We start from the raw sequence: 13,240 nt of genomic DNA on the forward strand, positions 1-13,240 counted from the left end.
AATACACGTCGTTTTGCTAAAATGTGGCTACCCGCAAAATAATTATGTTTTACTAAAGAACATAGATGGATGGAAGAACAAAAAAAATTATATTCATAGCAATGTATTGAAATGGTTATTTTCAGTAAACCGTAGAAGTTTCTATGTGCTATTATTGGCAGAATAGGTATCCTAAATACATTAAATAATTCCCAAAGTTACTATTCCACGCGGACGAAGTCGCGGGCAAAAGCTAGTTTGTTCATATATACTTTATGGATTCAGCCAAAGTCTTACTCATGTATTTATCTATCATCCATGAATGTACACTTTAAAAAAATAATTCTGCAATGCCATCTGACCCAGCATGCTCCTCCGAAACAAACCATAACAACTTACAAAAAACGTACGCATTGCGCAGTTCCAAAACCACCGCGATTGCCCTAGTAAACCCAGTGCTAACAGTAAAACAAACATACGGGGTTGAATGTATATATTATTTTGACGAGACGCGTGCGCCGGCACGCCCCAATTATGCAAGTGAGACAAATGTAACGCGAAGTATGGCTAACGCATGTTACGATGCGCGAGAGTCAAAGACTGAATTTATCTTTAGTCATTTTACAGTTACGTCCACGCGTGTGAATGGAATTCGCACGAGATATATTTAAAAACGATAACAGTGTTAGTGCGCTTATATTCTCTTTCATCAGCATGAATAATGGTATTATTGAATAATGTCAAGTAGGATAAGAACCAAGTTACTGACGATATTGATCTGGTTAGGTGAGCGGTTGTTTAATCCAATAGCACTAAGTAGTATATTCACAGCATATGGCGGCGTCTGTTTATCGTTTTACGTCATAAAGACTTTCTTACCCCTTTAGGGCGCTTCGCCTTTATACAGCACCGCTAAGTCAGGAAGCGGCCTTTCATACTATAAGTCTTATACATAATGCAGGAAAATAGACTCTGCCTATACCGACCTACCATTCTACGTATATATTTCATTTTAATAAATTGATTATTTTCTTTCCACTTTAGAGTGACACGTAGAGTATGATGATGATGAAAAAAAATTATTCGACACACACATGCGAGATACACACAAAAATTACAAAAGTATGATGATGAGTATGAGGGTACATAAGTACAAACTGCATTGCCTACAGTCTACTCAGTATAGGAATGGACAGAAGGAAAATAGGCACTTTATAGTGCACGCTTTAGGAAATTATTTAATAAATTTTATTTTTTAGTGTACTGTCCAAACTTAATTCTAATTAAAATATCGAAGATATCAATATTACTATCATTTATTAATTGAATAGCTGTTGCCCATGACTCCGTTCACGTAGAATTCGTTTATTGCTTTCTCGCGGGAACTATGCAATTTTCCGGGATTAAAACTGTGAAATAAAAGGGGCACAGATCTTCCGAAGAGTAATTTAATTTAGAACTTCTAACTCCACTTTCTCACAAACAGAAGATCAAATCAATATAAGTGACATACATATTTCTTCTTAATGTCATAAGCTACGTAGAGAGTATTCATTACCTCAAAGAGGTTCCAACACCCCTCTTAATGAGTACTCTCTTGGAAATCAAATACTCCATCTATCATGGTTATAATCAAATCACAACTTAACAACAGTTAAACCTAACTTACAGTAAAACTTTTCAAATAGCACTTTAGCTAGAGGCTTCGTGAAAATGTCAGCTAGCTGTTCACTTGTTTCAACATATTTTAGTTTAACCAAGCCTTTAGCTACTTGATCGCGCACATAGTTGTGTCTTATATCAATATGCTTAAGGCGCTTTGAATCAAGACTCTCTGCGATCTTTATAGCACCTTGGTTATCTTCGTATAAAACAACGACAGGAACACTACTGTACAACGACAGATCTTGCAATAACTTAGATAACCAAGCAGCTTCAGTACAAGCATGGCTCAGAGCCATATATTCAGCTTCTGTTGACGAAAGTGCAACACATTGCTGTTTCTTGGACAGCCACGAAACCGTACAATTAAAAAGTTTACAAGATCAATTCAATTCAACAAGATCTGTGCCCCTTTTATTTCACAGGTTATGGGCTATAAGGGCAAGCAGAACACGAAACGTATAAAATAAAATCATTTGTCGATTTTATTCTGAAGAAAATAACCGCTTATGATATAAAAAAACAAAAAAAGCGGGTCGGTGTCAAAAAAATTACGAAGAGGCAAGAAACTAAAGATTTGTTATTCAAGAAACTGGATAATGGATTCAGGAAATACAATAAGACTTAAAAGTAACGGCAGCAATTACGTAAGTTGGAAATTTCAAATAGACATAAAGTTAAAAGCAAAATTACTTTTCAAAAATGTCGAACAGGAAAATGAAAATCCTGATGATAAATTCAGAGAAAAGGATGCAAAGGCTTTAGAGGATGGTGCGATGTGTCTTATACTATGCTGCAAGACGGCATATCAAATGTATACAAGTTGAAGGACGTTTTCGAACCTAAAACTAATATCAACACGCATTTACTACAGCAACAATTTTTTGCGACGACTTATGAAGACGAAGGTATTTGCATGTTCATATCAAAACTAGAGGAGATACGAAACAAATTAAAAGAAAATTCTGAAGATATATCAGACACAATGATGATGACTAAAATTATAATGTCTTTACCTGCGGCTTACAAACATTTTGTTACGGCATGGGAGTCAGTATCCAAAGAAAATCAAAATTTAAACGAGCTTATGTCCAGGCTTATAATAGAAGAAAACAGGATGAAAATAGACCAACCAACCCAAGCACTAGCCTCAATTTCCAAACAGTGTCAAAAATGTAAGAAGTTTGGCCATGAAACAAGATTTTGTAAATCTGATATTAAATGCCACTTCTGCGGTAAACAGGGTCACTACGCAAATGAATGCAGATATAAAATCAATAAATTTGGAAGGCAAGGAAAAGGTCGAAATGATGGTCGTGGAAGACAAAATGTAAATGGTGCCGTGAACAGTCATGGTGGAGCTAACGCTTTCATCGGAGACACAGATGAAAATGAAGTTGAGTGGTACATGGATTCTGGAGCGTCTGAACACATGTGCAGAAGCGCAGACATGTTTACAGAAATTTCAATGGGAAGCCATAATAACGTCAAGATTGGAGACGGTTCGATGCTACCGGTACAAGGAATAGGCAGTGTTAAATTAGAAACTTACAACGGTGAGGTCTGGATAGAGACTGTGATGTCTAATGTATTGTTTGTACCGGATCTTAAGGTAAATTTGTTTTCTGTAAGCAAGGCTGTAGACAAAGGATATATCTCTGTAATTGATAGTAAGTTTTGTAAAATTTTAAATCTTGATAACAATGTTTGTGCTTTGGCTAAAAGAAGCGGTAACCTTTTTAAAATGATTTTTCGCTCATGTAAGAAACCTTATTACTGCAATACCGTTTTAGATCTGCATGACTGGCATCAACGACTCGCACATCAAAATTTGGCACATGTCAAAAATGTCTTGACGGAGCACAAAATAAACTTTAAAAACGTTGAGAAATCAGTTTGTGAGGATTGTTGTGCTGGAAAACAGCATAGGGATCCATTTTTGCGTAGCGAAAAGCGGGAAACGGTTCCGTGTGCGTTAGTCCATGCGGATCTTTGCGGACCAATGGAAGTTACATCCATAGGCGGTTCGAAATATTTCTTGTTATTGAAAGATGACTGTAGCAGCTATAGGATTGTTTATTTTATCAAAAACAAATATGAGGTCAAAAAGTGCATTGAGAATTATATCGCTCTTGTGGAAAATCAGACCGGAAGAAAAGTAAAAATACTCAGAACGGACAACGGCTTAGAGTTCGTGAACAATGAGGTAAGGGAAATTTTAAATAAAAACGGTATTATTCATCAAAGAACGGTAAGTTATAGTCCTCAACAAAATAGTAGGGCTGAACGTGAAATGAGGACTTTGGTCGAGGCAGCTAGGACGATGATAAAAGCCAAGTCAATGTCAAAACGATTCTGGGCGGAAGCCGTGAACACGGCTGTTTTTGTTCTAAATAGAACAGGTACAAGTCCCGTAGATAAAAAGACGCCATATGAACTTTGGACAAATAAATCGGTTGACTTTAATGTTTTTCAAGTTTTTGGTAACCGTGTATCTTTTCATGTTCCAAAGGAAAAGCGGAAGAAGTGGGACGATAAAAACCAAATCGGCTTATTTGTCGGATATGAAGACAACGTGAAAGGATATCGAGTTTACGTACCCGAAAAGGACGCTGTAGAGGTATCGCGAGATATAGTGTGGTTGAATAACAAATCAACAGAGGTGGTGAACAATAAACCGAGCACTTCGCGTGCTGGGGCTGATGAAGACTCTGAAGATGATGAGGTAAGCGATCAACGAGACCAACCGACAGACGTAGACCAAACTGTAGGTAATAGCGATAGCAATATGACGCAACCGAACCCTGGTGGTGATGTACAACCACAGCGCGTGTTGAGGGATCGTAGTCTGATTCGCCGACCAGAAAGATACGATAGCTGCGAATTGTTTAGTGTACTTAATTTTGCGGATGTGCAAGAACCCAAGACGTATGAAGAAGCTATAAATTGTGCTGACGCAGACAAGTGGATCGAAGCTATGGAAAAAGAGAAAGCGTCTCTTGGAGAAAACCAGACATGGACGGTTGTGTCGAGACCAGCAGAATGCTCGCCAGTAGACACAAAATGGGTGTTTAAAGTTAAAAAGGATGAAAATGGAAGCAAAATGTATAAAGCACGTTTAGTTGCGCGTGGTTTTAAACAGAAAGACTTTGTGTCTTCATCTGAAGTGTACTCACCAGTGGCACAACTTGCTACGTTTAGGATTTTCGTAGCTGTCAGTGTCAAACTAGGTATTCAACTTCATCAAATGGACGTATGCACAGCGTTTCTAAATGGATTAATAGATGAAGTTGTGTATGTAACTGTACCCCAAACTTTAATGTAGGGCTAAATGAAGTTTGCAAATTAAATCGAGCCTTATATGGATTAAAGAAGTCTCCTAAATACTGGTACGATACTTTAAACAAAACATTAAATGGATATGGTTTTATTGCTAGCCAAAATGACTATTGTCTGTATATAAAATTTAGTGATTCGATTAAAACCTATTTCCTGGTATACGTAGACGATTTTTTAATAATGTCAACAGATAATAATGAATTAAATAACGTAAAAAGGTTCTTAAAAGAAAGCTTTAAAGTTAAAGACTTAGGTCTAGCTAAATGTTATCTTGGTATAAACTTAATACAAAAGGACTCGTGTACGATTCTCAATCAAACTGACTACTTAAAAGGTATTCTAGAAAACTTCGGTATGTCCGATTGTAAACCAATATCCACACCGATGGACCCAAACGCAAAACATGACAATCTAAAGTTAGAGCCGGCGTCGCAAAATACATCTATTGAGTTAAAGTGCCGAAGGCTATAGGCGCCATAATGTATTGCATGTTAGCTACGAGGCCAGACTTAGCTAATTCTATTTCGATTTTGAGTCGATATCAGTCATGTGCGTCTGAAGAGTTGTGGGTAGCAGTAAAAAGAGTTCTCAGATATATAAATCCACGTTGGATCTAGGTTTAGTTTTTGACAAAAGTGCCACCAGTACTAATATAATTGAGGGCTATGTCGATTCAGATTGGGCGGGAGATTTACAAGATCGAAAGTCCACTACTGGTTTCGACACAACCGTCCATGTCTGGTTTTCTCCAAGAGACGCTTTCTCTTTTTCCATAGCTTCGATCCACTTGTCTGCGTCAGCACAATTTATAGCTTCTTCATACGTCTTGGGTTCTTGCACATCCGCAAAATTAAGTACACTAAACAATTCGCAGCTATCGTATCTTGTTGGAACCTCTTTGAGGTAATGAATACTCTCTACGTAGCTTATGACATTAAGAAGAAATATGTATGTCACTTATATTGATTTGATCTTCTGTTTGTGAGAAAGTGGAGTTAGAAGTTCTAATTAAATTACTCTTCGGAAGATTGTGCCCCTTTTATTTCACAAAAACTATTCTATGTCCTTCCCTGGGACTTGTACTATCTGTATACTACCGAATTTCATCTAAATCGGTTCAGCGGTTAAAACATGAAGAGGTAGGATAACAAATAAACATACAGACTTACAACCTTTCGCATTTATAATAAATATTAGTGAAATTAACTTTGCTATTTTTCATATCATAATTTAAAAACAACAAAAAAACTTATTCTATTTTGGTAAAAACAGAAACGTCTTCCTATAAAATACCTAAAGAAACGTTTGTAATATCATGAACTCATGAAATATTCTGTACATTATTTATAGTTTTTAATCGCCAGCTTGGATCTAAATGTGACCTTTAATTGTATAAAAATAGTTAACTAAAGACCTGCACCAAAGTTGATTAAATTTGGAATGGAAAAAAGCTTGAACCTCATAGCAGGAACTATGAGTAGAATATTTTTAAACGGGGAATGAGAGTGGATGAGTCCACGAAACACAGTTATTAACCCCCTTATTCATAAACGACAATCAAACCTATTTTAGTTAAAATGCCGCTAAAATTCGTTTGTCCTTATCTGTCACTCCGACATTTGTATTTGTTAGAAAAGGACAAAGCATTTGTTAGTTAACATAGGCTTGTTAAGTTTTATGAATAAGGGGGTAAATGTATAAATATAAATCAAAATAATATTATGTAGCAAGTTACATATTAATATTGTGTTATTTTGAAAGTACATTACGTATTTTATCTACTTACAAAATAAACAAAATTATCACTATCTTATTAGTTATTTTATTCATCATCATCATCATCATTATTACTTCACAAAAAATGTTAAGAACCCCTTCTTCTGTGACCTTCTAGATTCCAATGTCATCTTGAATGGACTATAGCCAGAAATTAAAACCGAAGTACCCAAGTTACTAGTAGAAGTATGTATTCAAACAATGCAAAAAGCAACTCAAGCACGATATATAACCCTCACAGCAAATATTTAATGCAAATGAACGGTAAAACAACAAGTCTCAATAAAGCTAAAAACCACAACATGTGACCAGCATCATCACAAAAGAATCTCAAACAAAGCCAAAGATAACATCGATTTAACTCAAGCAGGTAATTAGCATAACAAAGGTTCGTAACGGAGAACCTTAAGACCACAACTAAGGAGGTGTGCAGACAATTTGGACGTCGCGAGCATGTTTACGAGGCGGTTACATAAGCCGGCCCACTCCGTAACGTTCTGGCTACTATTTATATGCACTTTCCATTCCCGACTGCGTGACACATATTACTTACTCCAGTGAGTAAGGATGGCTAAAGATAATTCCTTACGTTCGAGAGAAACGCCTAGATCTAGATCTTAAGCGGAAGCAATAGCAACAAATTGACTAACTATGATAACGCATTTCCCTGTATTCCCAAACTGTTTGTTTTTTTTTTCGCTCATAATTTTACTGCTTACACTGAGTATGGTTTGCAGAAGCAAAAACCCTTCTAAACACTACTAGCTACGAACGGTTATAATTAACAACTTTTAAATCTAATTTTTTAAACATTCGGTAGTGGTTCTTTTAGGACCGTAAGGGGCTGTTTCACCATCCATTGATTAGTATTAACTGGCGGTTAGGTGTGATGCTGTCTCTATTTGTTTTGTTCGAATAGACGGAGACGGCATCACATTTAACCGTCGGTTAACGCTAATCAATAGATGGTGAAACAGCCCCTAAATAAAATAATATTTATTTTTTTCTTTACTTGAGCTTTTGATGTTTTACTAATGGTTATTTCTAGATCAATTCAGTATTGGTAAGCAAGCATGCCCTTTCTACGGCCCAAGTAACATTTAGCACTTGTCATTAGCAATATCTAAAACCCATGAGTACTGTCCTAATTTCTAGGGGGTAAACACCTCTGCCACGAACTAATTACCGGTCAGAGGAGGCTGACATAAATAGCAAAAAAAAAACAATACTCTCCGCTTCTAATCTAAGCGAATGTGACAGCTACACGGCATGTGTAGAAGCCAAATTCCCATGGAACTAAAAGCAAATAAATGCTAGTGTAATAGGTGGGGGCACAGCTGTCAGTCAACGACGCACGTGGCGGTGCGCAGGCGTCGATTAGCACGCACCGTAATTACACGGTTCAAACGCTGCCCAGCAGCCAATTAAATCATCCGATGTCTTCATAAACAATCAGTTATCAGGGAAAGTGATATATGCGATGAAAAGGAGAATGATTCAATAGCTTGCGTACCGGTCAAGTCGAATCAATGATAACAACTAAGCCCACATCGGTATTGTAAAAGATATGAATTATAATTTTACTAGAATTTACCCGCGGCTTCGCACGCGTAAACTATTCGATCTGGTAATTACTATTGAAATTCCGGGATTTTACAAAATTCCCGTGGGAAATCCCAAAATTTATATCGTAATCTTCATTGAGGTGTTGTGTTAAGAACAACTATCCCGTGGTAATATTGGAATAAAAGTAGCCTATGTGTTATTTCAGATATCCAGCTATCTACATACCTCATGACTCTATATAAGCCCAGCGGTTGTTATTTCTTAGATTTTATCCCTATCCCGTGGGAATATCGGGATAAAATGAAGCCTATGTGTACTGTTTCTTATGCATATCTACAAATCTGCAACTGGAGTGCCGAAAACGCCGATGGGCGTCTAATTTAGCTTTCCCTGGATGCCGCTGACGCCGATGGGCGTCTGTTCTGCAGAAGCGTCGGCATCGCAGCAAAGTACGTAATCTGGCGCGCGGCAGTGAATGGGTTAAAGAGCTTTACAGACTGCAGAATGCAGGATAATGAATAGATTTCTTTTTCCCTGAATGACAGCACGCACGCACTAGCATAGATAAAAGAACGCTCGTTTTGGACTCGAAATTCGAACTTGTGATTTTATTTTGCTTAATATACAAAATACACACCCAATATCATATTTTCTCAAGTTTTTCTCAAGTTTTTCGCGATTCCCAAGGTCGAGGAATCGAATTGCTTTAAAATTCCAGAGAAATAATGCGTTGTTTGGGAGAAACCTTCAAAATGGTGTTGTAGAGCGATCATTCAATTCAGGAGATTTATAATTTTGATATGTTGAGTTATATGATGTATTCTCTACATAATAGACATACTACAATATATACAGTCGTCACTCTGAAGTCATTATTTTACATAGTAGCTTCAAGTGGACGCCGCGTTATGTCCGCAACGCAACCCTTCCGTTTTAAAAATAAAAAATATATCGTCGATCATAAACTCTTGACATGCATTGGTTTTGTAGACAAAACACGAAATGAACATGAAACTACCGTGAGACTCACTCATCTTAAATTATATTATAACGGATAACTCGGTTTAAGACGTGAGTTATCCGTTATAATATCATTTAATATAAAACACGAAATGTTTTTTGAGAAGAGGATTTTAGTAAAGAATTGCAATTAATACCACTTAAACGTAAGCCTCAGCATAAAGCAGCATAGGTACGACCACTGGTGAAGTAAATTAGACTTCCATTTCATTGCAAGGGTTTCAACTCTCTAATAAATATGCCTATTGTCTGTTTGTCTGTATATAACAATATTATGCTGGTGTTTCATTCTCCGAATAGATGCATCATATATTAAAATGCCAAACAAGAAATAGATTAAGTCAATAAAAACATGAATTTTGTAAGGCTTTACTTCAAAAAACAGAGAAACATTGAAGCCACCAACTTGCTGTGATATAATAGAGCAAAAAAAAAACTAGTAGTAGCATAGGTACTTACGTACTTCCTACCACAGAATAAGTCTCCTACAGGTACTACAGAACAGAATGAGCAGTTTTTCAATATTAAGGGCTCTTGTAATCGAGTACTATTACATTTTACTACTCGTTAACTTTGTTTTAATATATTTTGGTTAAAATTTTTGGATCCCAAAAAAAATTTTTTTTTACATCTTAAAAGTATCTATTCCCAAATGTAACTGAATAAAAAAAATTTTTGGCAAATCATCATTTTTTTTTGATGGATTAATATTGGGTTGTAATTAACGCAGCTTCTTTAAACTGTCATTTTTGGCTACAAATTTCATTATTTGTCTTCTGAATTACTAAATCAGCGACTAATTTTAAGCGCCTAATAAATACTTTTGAAGCGACTGTAAATTGTGTAATCCGAGCTACCTTTTAATAAATCAGCATGACGATTATTATATAGCAACTAAATTTGTAATATGCCTACAAATGTTAAGCTTCTAATAAGTGTATCTCTTGCATCTAGAAAACAATTTTAACAGACTCTAATTTGATATTGTCACCTCTATTTTTATATACATTAGTATATGGAAATTATGACTGAAGCAACCATTAATGAACATCAAATTTAATAATATTGTCATCAAAAAATTAACAGTGGTAGGTCTAATTTTATATAACGTCCACTATTTTATACGTTAGAATTAAAATAATTAGCGACTAAGGGCCCGGCCACATGTCCACGTTGCGGCGTCGTCAAAGTAAAACGTGGAGGCAGCGGAGCGAAGGTAGCGGAGTGAATACAGTGGAGTAAAGTGGAAACAGCGGAGCGGAGTACCACGGAGCAGAGGCAGCGGAGCGGAGCGGAAACTGCGCAGCGGAGCGGAGGCTGCGGAGCGGAGTGGAGGCAGCGGAGCGGAGTGGAGGCAGCGGAGCGGAGACAATGGAGCGGAGCGGAGACAACGGAGCGGAGGCAGCGGAATGGGGGTAGTGGAGCGGAGTGGAGGGAGTGGAGTAAACAGGAGACAACAGAGCGGAGCCAGTGGAGTAAAGCGGAGGCAACGGAGTGGCGATAGACAATGGAGCGGAAGCAGCAGATCGGAGGTAGTGGAGTGGAGCGGAGGCAGTGGAGCGGAGGCAGTGGAGCGGAGGCAGTGGTGGAGCGGAGGTAGTGGAGTAAAGTGGAGGCAACGGAGCGGAGCGGAGCGGAGGCAGCGGAGGCAGCTGAGCTCCACTCCGCAGCCTCCGTTGTGCTGCCTCCGCTCCGCAGCCTCCGCTCTGCTGCCTCCACTGCGCTGCCTCCGCTCCGCAGCCTCCACTTCGCTCCACTGCTTCCACGCTGCTGCCTCTACTCCGTGGTACTCCGCTCGGACTATTTCGTAGCCTTTCTTCTCGCGACTCGGCGGCTGTCAGTGTGCGTGTTGCGGCAGCCGCCGAGTCGCGTGCTCCTGAGAAGAAGGGGCTACGAAATAGCCCGAAACATGTCGAGCTAAACTCGGTGTAAGACGTAAGTTATCCGTTAAAATATTATTTAATATGAGTGAGTCTCACGGTAGTTTCATGTTGAAAATACACATATTGTTAACTAAACTTGTTGAAATGGCTTCAAAGTAGCAAAAGGACGAGTTATTTTAACTTAAAAGAAATTTTTTAATTGTAATTTGTTTAGAAGAAATATTTTGATTGTAAAACTGCCTTGTTTCATAGTAACTGTAAGGATAGCAAATAACATGAAAAAAACAGAAACGTTGAAAATTTTAAATTATTTCTACCTACTATGTATTCAACCAATTTTTATAGAAATAACATATTTTACACATAAGCCTGTTTGTTATCTAGAATGACTACTCGGCCTATCACATCCCACATAATTGTACCCATGCCTCTAGTCTAGTCATCAGAGGAGCATTATTTAAGCGTAGAATATAATTATTTATTGAAATATTTACATCTTCAGTAAGTGCATATTATACTAACAAAACAACAAAATCCATTTAGTATAGTAGATTTCATGCATATTATCATGAAAAAAAAAACTGTATGCGTGGTTTATGTGAAGCGCCGTCGCAGATCTTTATCAATATAACGAACCTTATCAGCATCGTTTTTTTTATGGAAAGGCTAAGCTTTGACCGTGGCCAGTGTGCAAGATTATCGTTACTAGTTAGATGTGTAATGATTACGTGTTAGAAAGACTAGGTTCTGAAGGCTATCGTATTTTTGACAAATGTTATCAGTCAGTCTCAGCTTAACAAGATAAGCCTGATTGTATAGCCTAAGAAAATTAGTTGCGCCTATCGACTGAACCATCAGAATTTTCTTAGGCCTCATTTTTGTAGCTAACTTATGTGATGAAAATATTTTGTCGTATATGTAAGCGTTTTTGAGAGCGACAACAGCGGGATACACGTGTAATGGTGGGAGGTACCGTACCGTCGCAGTGCCGGCAGCGTTTTGGCTCGGGGGGTGCGATCTCGTCGCCGAGTTCGCGGTGTCGTACAGGCATGGCAGCGCATCCCGCGCCGGCGCCGCCACCCGTGCGTCGTGCGCGCGCGCTTTAAACCGCTCCTCTAGCGGTGGCGGCGTCGCGGCAGCCACTAAACTGATCTACCCACCGCCCGCCCGAGCCGATAGGCGGCGCCCATTCCACGGGCTATTTTGGGCGGCTGTGACTCATGGCTCGAACGGCCCGCGGCCAGCGGCGCCCGCGCAGCTGAGCCTGTCGACTACCCCGGCAAGCCTATTCAACGCTTCGATGCACACCCTTTTCTCAAAGGCTGTCATCTCTTACCCTGTCATAACGCGATTTTGCAGCGTTTTATTGAATTTAAACGTGAATTCTGTGATGGCGTTCAACTTTTTTTTTTGATGGTTTTTTAAAAGTATACTGATTTTCTATTCACATTTAATTGTTCTATTGTTTATTATGAAAGAGATAGGTAGTAAACAAAAACATTTTAAAGTTAATATTTGATTTTCTAGCGATAAATAAACTTTACATTTCTTTAATTTTCTTTCCTTTATTTTTAATCTTTTTACATTTTAATAAATAGGTATGTGGTAAACATTAAACAAGGTGTTCAGTTTGTTATTAGGAAAGTTTCCACTGCATCTACAAATAACAAGTCAACTAGGCCAGGGACAGATAGGATGGGCTTGGGCTTGGGCAATAACGAACTTTATCCCGAATACCTACCTCTAGAGTTTTTATTATTGTATTGTTTAGTCACAGTTCAGTTATGAGAACAAATTATTGCGTTTTACAGGTTTTACAGATGAGACAACATCATCTGGCTGAGGAAAGGTTTATTAGTGGCTTAGCTGGCTACACTACGCTCATTTAACAAAATTTTATTGTAGTCTCACAAAATGACACTGAAAGAATTTTAACGCATACCTAGTCTAATTTTGCAAGTTGACATATTTTGTTTAGTGACAGTCTCATTCTCAAGGAGCGACTAGCTGAGGCG

At 38.0% G+C, this 13,240-nt stretch overlaps 1 protein-coding gene across 1 annotated transcript in view; it reads right to left on the minus strand.

The window, feature by feature from the left end:
* Nucleotides 1-12,354, minus strand: part of Mrtf (Myocardin-related transcription factor) — a 58,394-nt gene extending 46,040 nt beyond the window's left edge. Inside the window, exon 1 of the mRNA XM_074090986.1 lies at nt 12,204-12,354. Within this exon, the coding sequence (XP_073947087.1) occupies nt 12,204-12,276 (73 nt within the window). The 5' untranslated portion in view covers nt 12,277-12,354. The remainder of the gene's footprint in view (nt 1-12,203) is intronic.
* Nucleotides 12,355-13,240: the final 886 nt, after the last annotated feature.

This window comes from Choristoneura fumiferana, chromosome 8 (genome assembly GCF_025370935.1).
Source record: "Choristoneura fumiferana chromosome 8, NRCan_CFum_1, whole genome shotgun sequence".
In the NCBI taxonomy this organism is placed as follows: Eukaryota; Metazoa; Arthropoda; class Insecta; order Lepidoptera; family Tortricidae; genus Choristoneura; species Choristoneura fumiferana.